This window comes from Anarrhichthys ocellatus, unplaced genomic scaffold (genome assembly GCF_004355925.1).
Source record: "Anarrhichthys ocellatus isolate YVR2014 unplaced genomic scaffold, GSC_Weel_1.0 scaffold20, whole genome shotgun sequence".
NCBI classification, from domain to species: Eukaryota; Metazoa; Chordata; class Actinopteri; order Perciformes; family Anarhichadidae; genus Anarrhichthys; species Anarrhichthys ocellatus.
This window is the reverse complement of record NW_022280050.1, coordinates 1,097,233-1,117,595: the sequence shown is the minus strand read 5'-3', so window position 1 is coordinate 1,117,595 and position 20,363 is coordinate 1,097,233. Positions and strand designations below refer to the sequence as shown.

General features: G+C 40.7%; 1 protein-coding gene across 6 annotated transcripts in view; it reads right to left on the bottom strand.

The window, feature by feature from the left end:
• lrp1bb (low density lipoprotein receptor-related protein 1Bb) overlaps positions 1-20,363 on the bottom strand; it is a 225,048-nt gene that overhangs the window by 38,970 nt on the left and 165,715 nt on the right. For all 6 annotated transcript variants that reach the window (XM_031858263.1, XM_031858266.1, XM_031858267.1 and 3 more), the window contains 15 exons: positions 18,179-18,371; positions 16,197-16,322; positions 15,073-15,201; positions 14,755-14,874; positions 13,970-14,083; positions 13,610-13,759; positions 13,259-13,381; positions 9,872-9,991; positions 8,845-8,973; positions 8,257-8,379; positions 7,408-7,548; positions 6,991-7,178; positions 5,466-5,649; positions 5,298-5,383; positions 2,055-2,177 (listed from right to left, as the gene is read on the bottom strand). In XM_031858263.1, coding sequence (XP_031714123.1) covers positions 2,055-2,177; positions 5,298-5,383; positions 5,466-5,649; positions 6,991-7,178; positions 7,408-7,548; positions 8,257-8,379; positions 8,845-8,973; positions 9,872-9,991; positions 13,259-13,381; positions 13,610-13,759; positions 13,970-14,083; positions 14,755-14,874; positions 15,073-15,201; positions 16,197-16,322; positions 18,179-18,371 — 2,049 coding nt within the window. The remainder of the gene's footprint in view (positions 1-2,054; positions 2,178-5,297; positions 5,384-5,465; positions 5,650-6,990; positions 7,179-7,407; positions 7,549-8,256; positions 8,380-8,844; positions 8,974-9,871; positions 9,992-13,258; positions 13,382-13,609; positions 13,760-13,969; positions 14,084-14,754; positions 14,875-15,072; positions 15,202-16,196; positions 16,323-18,178; positions 18,372-20,363) is intronic.

Sequence of the window (20,363 nt, the reverse complement as noted above, 5' to 3'; positions counted from 1 at the left end):
TTGACCAGGTGAATACGAAGGTACAATTTAATGCAAACGAGGTCACCAAAATTGCACTGCGTTGCCTGATCTATGTAGTGCAAACCAATGCTAGTGCAGCACTCTGTACTGTTTATTCAATCATGAAACGTTAGTTGATTTGCTAAAAAGTACCCCTTTGTATGAGTATGTGTCAACTGTGTGAATGTAAATACGGTGATTAAAGCAGGTTGGGTGGAGGGCAGCAGAGAGACATGAATGATCTCTTCATCTCACTGCGCAAATCTAAATGGGGAATTTGGTTAAAATATAAGTGAAGATATTAATCTCATGAAACAAAATCTAGGAACTAACTAACTCAATATCCCCAAACCAGTCCGGGATTTGAGTCGGAAAAAAAACAGTTGTTTAGAATAAACAGTCATTGTGCCAGCTGGCAGATACAGCCAATGCCTTTAAAACCCCCCTTTTACAAAAATATAAAATGAAAATGCCAGCCATGCAATCTCTCATTAAGGAACAGGATGTGCTTTGAGGCCTTTTCTGTCACCGTTTGCAAGAAAATATATAGTCTTGGCAAAAGACTATAGCCGTTCCCTAAGCAGTAATTTGGACTAAACTGAGCTTAAAACAGTCACTAAAGTATCACTCCTTGTGTAGTATTTTCCATCACAACTGCCTCCTCGGGCAAAGAGGAGTTGATACTCATTACATAAAGTCCTTCTGGTTGACCCTATTCATAATATCTCACGGTTGATCAAAAGGATTGCTTCATGTTGCACTGAAGGTTAACTTGTGAGGAATGTCAGCATTTAGATGAAGCTCATCAAAACACAATGAATTCAGAGAACAGTTACGTTAGATCTATCCAGTCACTGAGAGCGGTCTCACAAACCTTTTGTCCTTTCAGTCATTTAAAGTAGAACGTGTTCTTCAGAAGACTCATCATCACTCATTTTCTCCATTATTTGATCAGGCTAAAGTGTTTTTTAAGTGTTTTTTGTCACTATAGCAACATGTTTTAACAATGACAGCATCTCACTTTATGGGATAAAAGTATAAAACAAATCATTAATGTTACACTGGTTGTTCTCTTTCAGCTATAAAATGCTAAATACCTGCTGGGACATCACTGATTGCGTAACTAGAAGAAAACAGCAAAATCCTTGAATGTTTCAACCCACATAGGACGGTGCAGCAGAAGTGCACTCTTAAGAAATGTTGAGATAAACAAAATAAATTATACAATTAAACTACCTTGTATTAATTAAACCACAGAATTCAATTAATCTCTGCCTTGGTCAGATGAAACTCCCATCTTGGCAGAGAAAAACAAATCCTCAGAAATCCTCTCTGCCCACCGATCTTTTCTTCTTCATATGGCAAGCCTACACCAGTAGCACAGGATATCAGTGGCTCTTTTAATTAGCCCAATGAGAAAAGCTCCTCGATCTGTGTCTCAGACAGTTTCTGCTCTTGCTAAGCTGTGGCAGTGGCTCAAACAGACACTTTGGTAGTAATCGAGCTGAATAATACCCCCCCACACACCAATGTTAATGAGTTGGGGATGGGCGGCCCAGCAGGTGTCCTGCTGACGTCCGAGCGTCCCCAGTGTCTGGGCTTCCATCCCATGACCCCGATGGACCTTTGGTGATAACACCAGACAGTACCACTGTGTCATTAGGCTTATTACATCAATCTGAAAGCCACTGATGTTATTCCTATTATTACAAACACACATTCACTGTTGTGAAGATAACAGGCCGTTGGCTGCCGACAGAACAAATCCATTATGTTGACTATGTAACAGGTGCCCATCATCAGCTGATCAGTGATAATGAACCACTCAAAGCAACATGCTCGTTTTTTCTAAAAGTCAAACAGACGACACATTTACACAATAGAATGCAAGTCAAATAAATTAGTAACATAAAACCATACAAGTGGATAGAGCAAGGACAGATTCATAAATACAAGCTGGACATGTTCCAAGCAAAGAAAAGCTCATGAATCTTGGGTAAAGTGGCACAAGGCACCGTATGGCATGCAGTCACAGCAACTAAACCCTGTGGTACCTTGAGGTCGCTCCCATTGAGGCGCATTCTGTTGATCTTCCGACCACTTGGCCTGGTTGAGTCGACCCAATAGATGAATTCTTTCTTGTAGTCAAAGTCGATGTGGATGATGTTGTTGAGGCCCTGAGGATACAGAGGAGAGAGAGCACAGGGATATACAAATATCATTTTTACTTTCAGCGCCTATGAAACAATAAGGGATCTTGAGTTCCGTGTGTGGGGGAAAAAAATATTAGAAGCAACTTTCATTGGCAACAAAGTCGAACAAAAGAGTATATATTTATTAAGAAATTCCTATCCGTATTATGCCTAATGTTATATTAATACCCAGTTCTATAGATCCTACTTTACAGCATATCTATGATGCATCTTAATATGCATATTAATGTCCTTTATTATCATAGGCACAATTATTACAGAGAAGTAGTCATTGGCAATTACAATATTGGATCTCTGGCTCCCTTCAATAATGCTCATTAAACATACTGTATATATTTAGAAAGAAAAAGAATCGCACGAGTAAAAATATTAAAATGGCTACAACATTAAATAGTGTAAGTCAGGTCTAAAATATAAACATAAGTAAAATTAATTTGTGTATTGAAAACTGAATGTAATCAGGAGTGCAGTAAACGTATATGCATAATTGGAAGTGATACATATAAATAAATGAATACATACAATCAGACACTCCCATTTAAACAATACAACAGGCGGTGTAACGGCTCACATTTTACTCAAAGTGTATTTTTAAGTGTATTTCCTTCCTTTTAATGTTTGTGACTACAGTGATTGTGTGTTCTGAGATCTGCCAAAAACCCACGTAATCAATACTCAACATTGCCTCTACGAATCCTGTGTAGACACTGACAGAGGACTGGAGCTGCTGTAGTGCTAATATGCTGCTTTGTCTCTGTAAAAAAAGCCAATCCAATCCAATCCAGTGAGGTTAAGCTTAATTCATTACTTCAAATGCCTACAGGTAGGAATACCAACAGGATGAGAAACATAGCAAAACAAGCCCAACTTCTACAGTATCTGTGTGTGATGTGATATTTACTGTACAGGCAATATTGATTCAGGAGGTTCTCCCATAGGTCCCAATGCTTGCAGCTATATAGTGCATTTGGAGAGCCATTGAATTCTCAAATGCTCTGTGAAGTTGAAGTCCTATCAAAGCGGCAGAGTGAGGTGATTTCCTACTTCGTCATGCTCCCACGACCCCACTGTCAGTCAGACAGAGATGCTCGCCGAACAAGTGCCCCCACCCTGCTGTCTCACACTGTGGGTGCTGACAAAAGGTGTCAGATAATCTGACAGGAGAAATGAGACATCTTCATCAGATCATCAGCACCCTCACAGACAGGCACCGACGTGTCCTGGGGGATCCCTTCTCCACTCTTACATCAGTTATAGAGATGGAACCCCGCATGGCCCTTTTATCACTGTCTCTATCTACCATTCATTTTCCCTGTAGACAGTATATAGACTAACCAAATATAAAATGAATCACAAGCTTGTAAAAATAGATTCTGAAAATATATTAGATTTAAAAGTTGTAAAAGGTGTGCACACACTGTGCAAGTACTCATATTAACATCACTGTCAACATACCATTGATTTCCTGTTCAAAAAATGCAACTATTTTTCTTTCTTTAAGACATATCTGACAGTAAAACCTTAGGGCGGTGGATACAACTTTATTTGCCAACTGACTTCATTTTGATTTTGCTGTTGGCTGCTAATTCAACCTTTAAATACTGATGTAATTTGGTGGCAACATGCTAAAACTTATCGATACAGTACTTTATGTACAACTGTGGCATTAAGTCATTTCTCAACACTACAGTTGCGTATTTGTCAAAAAAACATTTTGTAATCTGAATTTAAGGATTCCTTTTCATGAGCAACTCGTGGAAAGTCGAACTTACTTAATGCAAAATGTCATACCACGTAACCGCATCCCCCCAACTGTATGAGAGCCAGAGCCAGCTCTAATTGAACAGTAAAACCACGTAGGAGAACAGAAACAGAGCAGCTTTTAAACACGTTGAATGGCTTTAAACAATGGTGTTGAAGTGGAACCATTATATTTAGAGTAACTTGTGTTTGTGGAGGGAAGACAAATTTATGTGAACTGCAAAAGCAATACATAAGGGTAATGATTGGCTTTACATAATATCATCAACGGATAACCTGAACAGGGTATGTAATGGTGTGGTAAAGTGATATAAGGTCAGTCAAGTATCCACCTCCACTTAGCAAAGTCATGTGCATATTTCCCTCTCTAGCTTCCATTAACACTAACATGCAGCGATTAAAGTGAGTTGTGGCTGATGAGAACTCCGATACAGACAGTAAAGTACGTGGAGTCAAGGGGTTAATAGAGACTGTAGGATACCCATAGGTTGATTTATAGTAAATCACAGCCAACCATTTGTGGTTATCAGAAGTCAGATTCAAGCATTGCCCGGAGGAGCTGAGATGAAACCTATAGGAATGATTCAAATAGCGTTTCCATGGGGTCCTTCATAGGGTGATTTTGCTCTTTCCAATTCGGATGGCCAGTTTACTCTGCTCCATGTGGTGGGGTTTGAGAAATATGTTTTCATTTAAACAGAACAATACATTTTCTGGTTGAATCCTAACACTGGCTTATGAATATAACTCCTAGAAGCCGAGGCGTACAATCACCTGCTTTTGTTTTTGGCCGAGTATTACTGAATATCTTTATTTGAGGTAATACATCATTTTCAGCATGCATCTTTCAAGAATGTGCAGCTGAATCCAGTGCTTCTGAGACATCAGTGGGTAAGTAGGCTGAAGCACACTGATTGATTTGCAAACTTTTCAACATTATTGTGTCCTTATCAAAATCCGAAAAGCACAATTTGATGTTTTTGTCCACCATTTCTGTAATCCAAAACATTGCATTATTCAATAAGTAATCACTTACAGTATGTAGTGATGCTCTCTGCAAAGGTACCGGTTGCTCCACACATTTAGCAGGTAGACATAATTACACCGTCACTAAAATTTGTGTTTTCAAACAACCATCAAAACCCACACTTCCTCAATATGTAGCTGACAGACTGGGGCAGGGGAGATTCCAAATGAAACTCAAAAAGAGGATAATATGGCAATTTGATTGACAATCTGTTGATGCCTCTTTGCAGTATGTCAATCTGATCATGGCATACACTTCACTACAGGCACAATGGGGGTGATGCACATATTGTTTACCTGTTTTAAGATTGTGTAATTTGAACCATCCACACTCAGCTTCCGGATCTCATGGTGGTCTGCCATAATGAGAAAAGGCTCTTCAACTGAAACGAGGAAAATACAGCGTTAAGGGACCAGTGGGACTTACAGTTAGATGCAAGATGTGAGATGAAAAATCAGGCTGACCTGACACGGCCTTGCATGTATTAGGATTGCGTTCCAAGGCTTCATAGCCATCCACACACAGGCATTTGTAGGAGCCATAAGTGTTGATGCAGCGCTGGCTACAAGGAAGGGTAGTGGAGCATTCGTCAACATCCACACACGTTTTCCCATCATCCTTCAGATGGAAACCAGGCCAGCATTTACACTAATGACAAAAAAAACATAAAAATGGTTAAGATTAATGTCTCGGTTTAGCCATTATGACTCTGCCACTTAACTATTTCAAATGAAAACAAATCATTCAAGTCAATTGGTACAACCACTAGACTCTTTATACAGTGCTTCATTGTGGTTCTGGTATAAAAACAGTGCACTTAAAGAGGCTGTGCTTTTGCAGTCATTTGAAATCAATCTGTAACAACTGAAGTATATTTCAGTTTCCAATACCACTTTCTAAAAACAATGCAGGTAAGCAATGAAAATGTATCAAAATGTAGCATCCAACATATATGATGACATCAAAGCTGTGATATAGACATACTGTACCATGGCTGAAAAAATAAATAAATACATCATACGTCAGTCGTACTTCACCCCCCAAAATGGGGGGACTGTAGTGCTTGAATTAGCTGCTATGGACCCAGAGCAAATCCCCTTTTTTAATCCACAGTTATAACCTTGAGGGCCTTAGTGCTGATTTCCCTGTTCAGGCCACAAATGGATGAGCCAAGGGTCTGCATTGATGTGCTCTTTGTCCAGCTCTGCCCCTGACATGACAGGGAAGAGAGGTTTTCTGTGCTTTCAGCCAGTTTTGGGATGCAGTTAGCACCATTTCATGGAAGAGTAGGAGAGGGAATTCCAGGGACGAACGCATACACTGCAGCAGTCTGACAACAGTGATGGCCACCCGAGTACTCCAGCGGACGTGGCCTTGAACTGGATTCAACCCTGATATCACATGCCACCATTGGAGCGCAGACAGTTGTTGGAGACTCTCCTCACAGCATTCAAGGTTATTCAAAAAGTGTGTATGCTCCAACCCATTTTATCTGTTTAATTATGTGCAAAGTTTGGGTAAATTCATTAATCATTAATGTCCACATTGTTACAAATATAGCATCTACATTTCACCTGCTACTAATAATGATGCTAGAGCTTAGAACTGTAGATCAAGTCTATGAATTAAAATGGTCCAATGTTAAGTGTTAGCTGTGACTCATATTTATAAATGAGCACTCAGTGCAGTGGGTTCACTGAGTTTGCTTTAGCACCAAACCACGATGACTAGGTTGTTCTAGATGCGGTTATATTTAGTTACCAAACTTGCTGTTGTGTTTGCTTTCAGCTTTTGTTTCTGTCTCATGTCTGTGTATGTTACCTGCAAACTAACACTTGGATAGTGTGTAAAAATATGGTTCTATTTCCATCTGGTTTAAGCTTTGGCTGGATGAATTAGGCTTTATGGACTAACTGTAGCCAGCAAACGACTCTGAAGAGGAGTGCACTTCCAAGCTACTAAACCGTGACTAGTCCACTGGTCACTTACCTTGAATCCCACAGGAAGATCTTGGCAGTCCTGCGTGCATCCACTGATTCTGCGGTTCAAGCATTCGTTCACTTTACAGTTCCTCTCATCTGACTGGTCTCCACAATCATCTCTCCCATCACAGAGATTCCCCTCAGAGATGCAGCGTCCGTTGGAGCACATGAAGAAGGAGCCATTGCACAAGCTTCCTGAAAAGAGAAAGACATGACTGTCACTACGCCCTTTCATTTCTCAATAAAGTTGGGGAATGTCTTTGACCCGACAATGGATCTCGACAGATTAATTCCTTTCAAGGTATCTCTCCTGGTTGCAGCGCCTTTTGTTTCTGCCATATGTCCCCGCCAGTTTCCTGTGCGAGCGGTGCAGCCGGTGACACTGATGAAGAGATTCCAGTAGCGAGCCAAGCAGCCGTCTTACCTGCGGCCAGACATTTGAGGTTCAGAGGTAGTTCGTCAGAGTGGTCGGGACAGTCTGCATAGCCGTCACACTCCCACTGAGAGCTGAGAAGACAACGGCCATCCCCGCAGCGAAATTCCTCCAATCCACAGGAGGAATAGACTGAAGAAAGAGAGGTAGATACTTATTCATCAAGTCATACTTGGGCTCAGCAGTGACACAGCTTCAATTGAGGATGGAATTATAACAGAATTAAGTTCAAATAATGAAAAATAATTGTTCATTGTTCATATAGAATTGAAGCACCCTCATAGTTAGAGTGTATACAGAATCATTCCTGATTAACAAATCAAGCCATCTGGAGGCGTAACGGGTGTGCACAGCTGCATTGGCCAATATTTCAATAATAAATGTTCAACACCAGTCATCACAAATCACGGCTGTGACAGATCATTTCCTCTGGTTCAGACAACAACAATTATATACACAAATAAAACCTGGGTGTCCTTAGATAAAAAAAACCTAAATAACAGAAACTCACGCCAGACCAGAGAAACATGACCTCAGCTAAAATATCTCAGCTGCAAGGTATTAGGTTAGACTTCCATGGAGATGCTGTAAGTCAGGACAGCGTTATAAGTGGTAATTCGTTGAAATGCATTCTTACTACCACGGAGAACCCCTCGTCTTAAAATGCGCAAACTTCAAATGGTATTATGTAAGAAAAGATAAACAAGTGCAGCATCGCTATGCTAGAAAACTGTTTTTTTCAACTTGCCTAGAGCAGCTTTCAATGAGGGTATATTCATATACTATTAGTGAATATTTTGGTGAATATTAAGAGCAAGAGAGCAAAATAAATCTACTTGCCACATTCCACTGACTCATCAGACCCATCTCCACAGTCGTCATCGTGGTCGCAGACGAACCGCTGGAGGATGCATGCTTTGTTGCGGCAGCGAAACGAGCTGTCATCACATGTGTTGTTGGGTGCTAATGCATGAAAAGGAAATGGTCAATTCAAAAGCTAATCAATGGATAGACATGTTTCCTAAACATGGCTTGGCATGAAATATGTGTACAACGTTAACATAATTCTTTGTTTATGAATGTTTGGTAGGCTTGAATCAAAGTAAGACAAATAAAGATTGAATTGTCCAGAACTAATTTGTGGATGGCAGTCCAAATTGCACCACTTAAGAGAATACAATTGTACAAAAACATCCATTGTACACTCCTTCCCACAATATAATTGTTTTCTTCTTTATGCTTGAAATAAAAATTGCAAAGGGATCTACAGTAGGTGTTAAGTGGATTTCATGTTCCCTGCTTATTATTTTATACAATGAAATCTACAATGTTACAGTGTAAACAAGCAATCATTTCTTAATTCTGTGTTTACACAAAGTTTCTTTTGTAAATTCAGAGAGGTATTCAGTGTGTAGAACCAGTGTTTACCACAGCCAGCTGCAGAAAGCTCATCACTCCCATCCGGGCAGTCCCTTTCACCATCACAGAGCCAGCGTTTCGGAACACAGGCATACGACCCCGGGCAGCTGAACAGCCCTGGAGCACATGTCACTGAGCCTGAGAGGAGAAACAGGACCACATGCTCCATTTTCAAAAAGCCAAAGAATACAATGGGTCAAATGCACCACAGAGGAGAACGAGTACAAGGGAGACTGAACTGAAGCAGATGTATTTTGTTTTGTTGGGATGGTACCTTCTGTTATCAGTGAACATTCACCAGTAATTCCAATAAACTAAAGCTCTTACTCTTCTATATTACAACTCATAGAATTAAGGTTTTGAACTGATACCCCCCTTTATGACCTGAACAAAGTCTTAATTTTCTTCTGGCAGTGGTTCCCCTTATGCAAGCTAAAAAATAAAGACAGTGCTATTGTGAGAAACAATTATTTACTTCTGTGGATTCTGTAAGTCAGCAATGCTCTCCTTTATCTTAGGGCTGCCCTTTAAGACAAAGGAGAGCAGTAGAAAAAAATGGCTGCAATGAGAAACAAAGGTAAATACAGAAGATCAATTAGACTTGTATAGCTGAAATGCATATCTTGTTTTTGACGAGAATTGTTTCTGGGGAAACCTTTGGGCCGTTTCATTAATATTTCCTTGACACTCCATTACAATCCAATTACACAACCAACGTGCACAGCAATTCTTGTCTCTTTATTGCGGTTGGATTCTTTTTATTTTATTCTACAATGCATTACGCACACATTTCATTTGCCAATTGAAAAAGTTGTGCCTCTTGGGCCTCAGTGATGAAAAATCTATTTGCCTCAGTGCCTACTTGAATCGTCAGAAAGGCCTGCGGTCTCATTTGTTGTCTCATTAAGGTTGTTCCATTCTGTCCATTCATTTCCAGCTCTGCTAGGGGAACACATGGAGCTGTCACGCGCAATATAGCGGATGTGACCTTTTACACCGACGGCAGATTCCCCACGACATCTGAAAGGGCACTAACCACAGATCTGCACGCTCTCGTCAAGGCCGTCCTCGCAGTCGTTCTCTCCATCACACAGCCACTGTTTGGCAATGCACTTGTTCTTTGAGCAGGCAAACTGGTTCCACAAGCACGACGAGTCTGCAGAGGGCAGTGGGAAACGAGCTTCAATGCCATAAATCAAACAAAGTGAGGGGGAAACAACAAAAGTGGCATACCCTACAGAAGAGGCAGATTGTAATCAGAACACAGCAAGTTGGCTGGCTTTTATTTGGTACAAAGTTTTCCTGCCTAGCAGCAAACATGAGTGTAGTTGCCACACAAAAGACTGTAAATATAATATAAATATTCTCCTTTTCTCTCACAGAACAAAGACATTTTGATGAATGCTTCTGGTTTCTGTGCAGGGAAATAGAAACATCAACTGAACCCAAACCATGCGTCGAGACTGAATATCTTATCGATATCAAAGCACTTAGGTATTAATTATTGACGTTCATTTTACTAACTAGGCTGCTAGGGGTTAGAAGAAACAGTTGGATGTCAACTAAGAGAGCCATCTGTTGATCACTGTGTAAAAAGCTATTGTGTGAAATGTGGGTATATTCATAATCTGTGCTGACTTTGTGTCACTGAGCCACCCACTCTCCCTGGGGAGTCGTTCTGTGGTCTCTTTCCCTCAGATGTCAGGCCTGACAAACTCTGCCAGGGCTTTGATGAGATATTGAGGGAAGAAAGAAGGGGGGGGGGTGCTCCAGGTCATTTCACAGTACAAGGAATTAGGGTAGGGAGAAGGGATGGAGTGTTTCTCACACCGCGTTGCTGTCCTTCCTGTCAGGCTTTGTACATCACAGCAGATTTACATGCCTTGATACGAAGATGTAAGATAAACATTCAATGGCTAAATCTGGAAATCATGATTATCCAGACTTTTTGTAGGTGATACTAAATTTGCACTTCAAATGCTGCTTCCACAGCTGTTTCAAGTGTGTAACAAAATAGAAGGTCTACAGCAATTTAAATGTATCATAGAAAGTCTTTAATGTCTCATTTTCAATAGTGTTTCACACAGTTGAAAAGCGCATTATTCATTGTGAAGTGACAAATTACTATTTCATCTAATCAGCTGTGGAATTTGAAATTTCTGAAATGTAATGACATTTTCATCAAACCACTTTGACTTTGCAGTCAGATTATCAGTGGCTGGAGCTTTTTATATGGTAATTAACTGAGAGGAATGGGAATATTGTCTATTTGTCCTGAAAAGCTATTCAGAACTTCTCAAAGAATCGTGGCATAACTCATATGAGCTCTGATATAAAGCGCATTGGAAGCATGGGATGTTATTATTTCACACAGGCACAAATGACATTTTATATCAAGGAATGGAAATGCTGTTCATGTGTTATGCATCTCTCCAACAACATTCATGGCCAAAGTTACAAAATAAATCGGATAACTCGAGTAACATTAAATATGGAAACTGGATTGCACTGAACTGCTGCCTTTCTCTATCTGCTGCAAGTGAAATGTGAACAAAGGTGCTGGTTAATTATCCAGGAAGAGCAAAGCCGACAAGTAAGAAATCAGCAACATTCAGTCAAACATTCTCAAAGGCAAAGACATTTAAGTTCTATGGTCGAATTGTATGCGTGTTATCCTTCTTGAACTTAGTCCCTGATGTCATCAGTCCCAAACAACTTGAGTCTGGCTGGTTTGAAGGCCAACAGCAGAGCCGTCGCTAGTACAGAGTAAGAAAGAAAAACAGTTGATGGGGAATGCAACAACATTCCTCATTGTTCCTCATTCAGTGAGAGGAATCTGAGGTATTTGGTGTCGATAATTGCAAATTGCAATAGCTACATCTCTCTGACCTCACAGAGAATGCAATAGCAGCTCCATTCACTGATGACAGCACTAACTGCTGAGTGCTTCGTGACTTCTTACACTTTAATAGAATGGACCAGGGGTCGGGACTCACAGAGAGGTCGCAATTGATCTTATTAGGGTCGCCGAAACAATTTGCTGAATTTCTTCCATAGTCCTTGAACATTTATATCTGCAGTACACATTCCAGCCACATAAGAGAGCCTTAATGTTTTCATTGTTCTGATAATAACAACTACTTATAACATTGAATATAATACGATGAGCATATGCTCTGTTTCTTCACTGATGAGAGGAAATGAAAAGAATTAAACAGCCTGTCAACTCTGCCTAAATGCATTTATCTGGTCTCATTTATAAAGTATTTTACAAATATTTTCAACACATACATGAAATGAAGTTGTGATTCATCAAACGTATGTCTTAAAAAATGTCTGGTTTACCCTTTCAAGCTGATATCAGGTGATGTGGAAATGAACAGTAAGAATGTTCACTACGGACAAATTCGCTCTTCTCATGATTTATAGATGAGGTCTGTTGTGAATTGGGTCGCTTTGTTTGTCATTTTTTAAAAAGTGGTTCCCCCAGAATAACAGTTTGGAGAAACACAGGGCAAGACCATACAGTCTATGGGCTAGATAGGCAATAGAATAGGCTGACAACTCAAATACTGACGACTCCATCAGATAAAATGACATTGTGTATGCATGTGACGGTGATGAAGCTTAACAGCTAACCAATAAAGCATCCAGTCCATTGTGCTTTGGTGCCAAAAGCAATAACACGTGAATAACATGTGTGCAAGCTATTGGTTTTGAGGGCAAATTATATTAATCCATACCATGACTTAATTATGGTCCCCCCCCCCTGTTTAATTGGACGGATCTTGACTGTCCCAGTTAGCTCTGCATACATTTGCACGGATCAAAGCATAGGTACGAATGCTCTTGATGCTTCTGGTGAGGGAAGAGGAGTGGTATCGTAATGTGTAATCCCTTCATATGTCCCTGTTTTCTATTGAAACCACACTTACATCTTCAGTTTCACTTGAGTTTCACCTTAATTAATTAATTGAAACACAGAAAGTGCTGTGTATTATAATTTTAAGAGAGAAATGAAAAACAACAGCCTCACTCTATATTTAGGGTGCGAATTAGACTTTCAAACAAGCAGCAACACCCACTTGAAAAATCTCAAACACCCAATAAGAGGGGGGTGGCAAAACAAAGTCAAGAGAAATTGCCTCATGGCATGATACACAATTGTCTCTTGTATTTCAGTATCCTCCTTACATCTTGAATGTAATATGTGTTGCAGGCCTGGATCTATTCAATATGACAAAAGCAATACAACAAATCGCTTCTTGTTAATGGAAAATAAATATCCATTCCAACTGGCGACAGTGTTGTGTACAGCAAAACAAATACCTCATCTATTTCTATACCCTTTAGAGAACAAAACATCATTTGAGTTCATTGTGTAGAAGCCCCTCCCCATGAGAAGTAAGACATGTTGGTTTACCACACTGGAATTCATCTGCTCCGTCTTCACAGTCTTTTTGGCCATCGCACAGCCACACGCTGGAGATGCAGTTCCCACTCGGACAAGCAAAGTGGCCTTCCTCGCACTTCTGCCCATGGGAAACTAGGACGAGCAACAAAACCAAGTCAGTCCTCTGGGCATTACCAATGATTGAGGCCATTATCCTTTCCTAAGCTCTCTCTGAATATCTTATTTCCCTGTCATAATCACCTCTGAAAATGAGATCTGTCTTAAGTCTTTTCTAATTGAAGCTGGCTTCTCTTAATCTGTCCCTGAATGCACACGCAATATAGTGCGTCACTCTGCGTGCGTTTGTGTGGGGGTGCTCACCCTGGCAGTTGGTCTCGTCGGCATAGTCTCCGCAGTCGTTTGCGCCGTCACAGATCCATGTTGGGTGGATGCACAGTGAGGTGGAGTTGCAGCCGATGAAATCCTTTTCCATCACCCCCAGCTTGTAAAAGTGAGAGCAGTTGGTGTGGTCTGAATACAAAACACAGCACCACAATAATGGTCTTGTCACAATGGAAGTAATGGTGGAGGAAAGGGTGATACAGGCAATCTTTCAGTCTGATCCAAGTGACGAACACAGATCTAAGTTACTGGATCTATCTGATCCACAGGGAGAGCTGTGTGTTTACATTTTCATTTTTCACCACAATTGCAATGCAAATCACAGGCTAAAGGACTTACTGCAGCTTTTTTCATCTGAGGCATCGGCACAGTCAATGACCTGGTTACACCAGGCTGAGCTGGGTACACAGCTTCCATCCTTGCACGATGATTCTGCTGAGCCACAAGTGACATCTGGGGGAGAGAATTAGCATTTCAAAAAGGTAATGGAAACAGCACTCAGAGGCAATTACAGGTACAGCTGACAACAACACTTAGAACTTCTTTCTGGGGGTGGTTGAAATTTGTCCCAGTTGAAAACTGCCGGATAACAATACAATAATTACATTTTCTAATAGCAATAGAGAATGTTATTGTTGATGCCAAATTAAAAACAAAATGCAAAGCTGAAGATGGCACACCATAGTGGAATAAACTTCTTCCTGAAATCCCAGTCTGCTAAATTGGAAGGTCCACATTAATTAAGAGAACACCTTGTGGGCTCAATCAGCTACAGTATTAAGAGTTTGTATACCTTTGATGCTATCCAACTTTAGTCCAATTACAGCAAGGGAATGGTCACAACTGTACTGTTTCACTGGACATTTTGTTCACCATCAAGGCCAAAACAAAATCAGTCTGGCCATATTGACAAGACATTGAAATATTGTCCAGGCATTTAAGGGTAGCGGTTCAGAGCCTCTTTGAAATGTCTGCACTCTTTATGATCTTGGGGCTCATTAGACAGCGAAGGCTTAGCACAGCATGTGGCCTCACATTCCGTATTAATATAAGCATTAGTGCCGCTGTGTCCTGCCCTCAGAGGCAGGACAGATTGAACAGGAGATCAAACGGCTGTGACTCACTGCTGCAGAAAGCTTCGTCAGAGTTGTCCCCACAGTCATCGATCCTGTCACAGAAACGACTGCTGGCCACACACCGTTGGTTGTAGCAGGGTCTGAAACCCTTCCGACAGCTCCTGTTGTCTGAACATAGTGAAATTCATGAATAATTAAGATATGACCAAATGCTTGCCACATTTTAGTACCATAAATATTAACGACAGGCATCAATCAAATGTCAGCTATTTCTCCGAGACTGCTAAATCAAAGCAACACATTTGATCTGATACTCTACGTTCTTATCCAAATCTGCTTCAGACACGTTGTGAAGTGCTTTCTTACCACAGTATTGCATCTTCTCATCTGATTTATCTTTGCAGTGGGCTACTCCATCACATGTTAGCTGGTAGTTTATGCACTCGCCATTCCCACACTCAAATTCAGTGTGGATGTTGCAGGAGGAGTTTTCTGCTGCAGAGGAAGACAATGAGGGTGACGAACTATGACTGTCAAGATCTCAACACACTTCATACAACACAGGTTAACCCAGAGGCAAGATTTCACTGCCTACTGTAGTGAACTCCACATTTACTCCAGCAACCCAGTTTCGTAAAATGTCATAACTGCATTCAAAATAACCCCATTACCCTTATAAGCTACTTCAGCTTGAGGGAGATATGAGCTGTGAAGTCCTGGCACATTCTGATGTTCAGTTGTATAGGACATTTTCATTCCATCTAGTATACTGATAATACATGTCAACAATGTACTTTTAGTTATTTCAGACATCAGCCATGAATTCAAATTCCAACAATGAATCCTTCACAGACTTTGAGCAATCTCTGTCTCAGCTTCTTGCTCTAGTAGTGAGCGGAATCGGGGTTTGGAAGAAAAAAACCTGTCGTCCTCTACCGTGACATCCAGGCTACCATCCAGCTCTTCTGACTCACTTGCCATGTTTAGTCTGGCCAAACCTCCCTCGTTTGAACAGCTCCTCCCACCTTATGTTCTATCCTCACATTGCATTTCAAATTCAACCAGCAATCTGTCAAATTAGAAAGCCAGACAACATTGAAATGCTTGACTGTGACACTCAACACTTTCAAGTTTGCTACCTGCTACCTGCTGGCAGATAACATTATAAGTGTTATTTTGCTGAGCGGTATTGACTAAAGACTGCTGGAATCATTACAAATGTAATGCTTAGGCAAAGAGGAGGAGACAACTTTCTGTTCTTGACAGTTCATGCTTTTGCTGTTTGTGTTGTGTTATGCTCAAATAAATCAATTCAAAGACATCAAAGGGTAAAGAGCACAAACAAGAGCTTAACCTGAGTGTGGACAGAAGCCAGGTTAAACTATGCATGTAAATGTATCCAAAAAGAGTGCTAATCGATAGCTGGTACTGAGAATGTTCCAAGTGTTAGCATTTGTGGTGTAATTGAATGTTAAATCGTCATGACTTACACACGCATCTGTTGTCATCCAACAGCACACGTTCTCCACGGCAAGTACAGTTGACCCTCCCATACGGTGTCAGGAGACAAAGGTCACCGCACCCTCCGTTCATGTGTCGGCATGGGGATAGCTCACCTTTAATAACAATCAAAAAGAAATCGATTGAGCGGTCAGATGCAGTCAAAGGAAAAAATCTCCCCTTGGGCACAGTCTGTTAGATGTCATCAGTCTAAGATGGTCAATACCTTCGTGGAGTTATCTTCTGAACCGTCCTTGTCTCCTGTATTATTGATAAGTGATATTCCAAATGAATCTTAAAAATCTTTGGCAGAGAATTTGGATTCTCTGCGCTTACCATAGGACGGATGTACTTCCTAAATGGTTGGTAAATTAAGAAAGAAGCTCTTGTTTCTTTTTATCTGAGGGCCTGACACAAAACCTAATCAATAATGTTAATGCATGAGATAGCTGGTATAGATTTTTTCCTATAAAATTAAATTGCAGCTGAGATGGAAACCTCTTGGTGTGATGTGTTATGGTATGAAATTGTTTGTAATCACAGATACCAGCAGGATTAAAAAAGTACAGCACTAAACCATAAATAGGCAGATGAATCATTGTTATTCAATAACACATTTTTAGGACAGGTATTTTTATTTATTTGTTTTTTATATTAAGCGTGGATCTGATTTAAGTGTAAAATGCTGCCATTTAAAGACTCATAGGGGGTCAACATATGAATAGAAGGGGCTGTTCTGTTGTTAAAGGCTACCACTATCCTTACCGACAGGTAGCAAATGTATTTCAATTTTTGGTCCTTCTCTGCCTGCGGCGCTGTGTGAAAATGCTTTGTGTAGCGCTGTGGGAATCATGTATTGCTTCAAATCGCATGACCAAACTGCAGACATAAAAGAAAAAATTCAATGCTCGTCTAGTCCTGAGAAAAAAACGTAGCAAGAAGCTTAGCAACAAGAGACATCAGTATCAAGAGCAAGTGTTCACAGACATGTGTGTGTACGTTGGAGACCCTCTGTTATTACCTGCCCTCCAGCCATGAGTATTTTATTCATGAGGAAAGAAACTATTCCTCTGCTCTGCAACTCAAGTAAACCATTTGCATGATTATCTATATTCAGGATATTCATGACAAGGACAATGCAAGAGGTTAACAATGTACAAACAGAAAAAGTAGAAACTGATTATCAGATCAACAATTGTTGGTCACTGCACATTATGCTGTAGACAAGCAGGTGCGCCCATGCAGGTCATAGGATTATTTCTCATGACAAGATAAACGAGGAACAGCGTGGCTCTAGGCATCTGAGTCCAACCAGTGGGACACGCTTAAGCCCACTCTCCTTTGTCCTACTTGGAAATAAAACTTTTTACGACACTTTAGAGACTCCCTTTAATAAAGGCAATTAATAAAAAAAGTAGCCTACATAATTAATTGCCTCTGAAACTTAAGTTTCTAGCCATTCTAAATAAGATTACGTTCATTTGTCATACCCACTGTTTTTAACATCACGATGAGAAGCATTTTTTAAATATTTGCTTTTAATTAATACAACATTTATGACATACCAGTTGTCAGATATTATCCGCCAATATTACCAATAATGTACTTTTACTCATCTTTAACAAGGTCATATAAATATCCTGCCTCAATGTGTGTCACAAAGTTTCCAAAAAAACTAAAAAAGTTATTTTTAGGCTATGCTCGTCAAAAAACGAGTATCAGCTAAAATTTGGTTCTCAGATTTCTTTATTTGAATTTAGAGTGTATTGTCTATTTGACAGGAACACTGCGCTGTAAATTGCATTCAAACTGTATTAGTGGCAGAGATAAACTTAATAAATATGAACATGCTTACAGTAAACTTCTGCCAACAAGCACACATTATTGCCCAGGCACCTGCACACATAATACACAAACATTTGCAGACACAACACTGCATCCGATGGACATCTCCGTGTGTTCAAATACTCACAGTTGTTGGTGTCCCTGGCCACAGCTATAATTCCCATTGGTTGATGAGGTATGTCTGCTCGAAGCACCTTGGTGTCACCACCCGTGTACTTGTTTGATCGCAGCACAGACCTGCGGGCCCAGTCTGACCAGTAGATGAAATCTGCATAGATGGCAAGCCCGTAGAAGTTCCCAGGTCCTGATTTCACTATGACCTAAACATTGTAGAGCAAAGGACCCATGTTAGAACTGCTTTCCATCATGCTTTTCAGATTTAAGGCCCGTGCTGTCAAATGCCACTCGGGTACTAGCAAATTTACAGTACATGTGAATGATTCTATATGCCAGAGTAGATAACACAGCGATAATAAGCGCATACGTATATTTTACACAGTCAATATTTGCACCTTAGGTCTGGCTGGAAAAAGCATTGCCAGAATTTTGAGTGAAACTGTAGAAATAAATGTGGAAGATAATGTTTTGACTCATTAATCAACACATCACCCCCGCTGCCCACATGACTGCTTAACCCAGATGTTGGGGGAGTAAATGACAGTGTCATTGGCAGGGAGGCAGGAATCCATCAGATGCCTCCTGGTGGGACTCTCCAGGTTTGTGGGGGATTGTGTGTGTGTGTGTGTGTGTGTGTGTGTGTGTGGTGGTGGGGGGTGGGTGGGATAAGGGCCACCAGCGGCTTTGTATTCTCAGACATTAGTGGGACAGGCTTGTAAGCACCGTCACATTAGCCCTGTGCCATACTGGGATTAATAGGACAGGTGTTGATTAAAGGAGCCCAGCGTGTGGAAGCAAAAACTGGCCATCAGGCAAGTGAGAGACAGAAAAAGAGGCAGAGAGTGAAAGAGGGGGAAAGATAGATCGCCAGATGGGATTGGTTGGAACATATTGATGGGAAAATTAGATTTGGGAAACATTAAGTTTACAGCCAGCTACATATTACTTTTGCGTTGAAGCTGTGTTTTGGATAAATGTGAACATATTTTATACGTTCTCATCTTTCACTCTCCAGCAATGTTGAAATAAGGTAACTTAAATTGCAATCGCCAGCAAACTCCAAACTGATGACCTCAATGAGCCTCGGTTTTACATGGAAACATTAAAATGCCCAGAGAGCACAATGCTGACATTGAACTCAAATGACACTAATCATTCCCAAACAGCTCTCAATGCATATTCAATCTATTCATGGTAAAAAAAAAGACCATCTAAGCATGCTGATATCTTCCCCTATAATGCACTCTTCTGCCCTTTGTGAAGCACTGTATTCATTAACAACAGGGGTTGTCCACTCTCAAAATGGCACGGGGGAGTGAGCCCTGCCACAGCTCGTTCTTTTCTGCCGCCAACCTGACAGCATGTAATGGCACTGCTGCAGAGAAGAGGGTTAGCTGGGCATTCAAGGGCACTCCACCACCATCCAAGTCTTCATTCATAGGACTCAATACGTAATTGGTGTTCTATAATGGGTTTTATTCTACCTAATCTAGGGCCTAACCCATTTTCTTTTATTATTCCAAAATGAAATTCTGCAGCCATTGGCGATTTTGCAAAAATCCCACTGGAGTGACCAGGAGCCTTAAGCTTCCATCTCCGCAGTACGTTCTTGTATATATTGGATGGGTTGTCTTAAGATGTTCACAATCGCAGTAAGGATAAGTGCTGAAGTTGGCAATCAGCTACTTCTGTTTAATTTACACATTTTAATTGGCATGGTGAATTTGCACCCAGGGCGGTCTCACTGCATAGCCTTCATTAGCAGGACTCCACTGCAGCAAGGGCAGGTGGGGACCCAAAGGTGAGGACTTGCTGAGCCGTGTGACCCGGCTCAGCAAGCATATGGGTAACTAATTGAGATGGGCCAAGGTGCTGAGCTGTTGAGGTCATGTCAAGCTAAAACTGAAATCCACAGCAAAAAAAGTCAATTTTGTACTGTAATCTTTAATATGTCCACTTATTTATAATATTTTTGTCATCCGGCTGTGATTTTATACATTGTACATGCAACGTTTCATGGACAAAATCAAAACTCCCCTCCCTGAGCTTCTTTACTTTAGCAGGGAATGGCTTCTGTGAATAAGGAAACCATCTGTCCCCTCGGAGCTGAAATATCAGAAAGAACATCAAGAGGTATTTCTGATCCTATCTTCTGTATAGAGGATCATGTTTCAGGAGCTTAATAGGAATGGGAG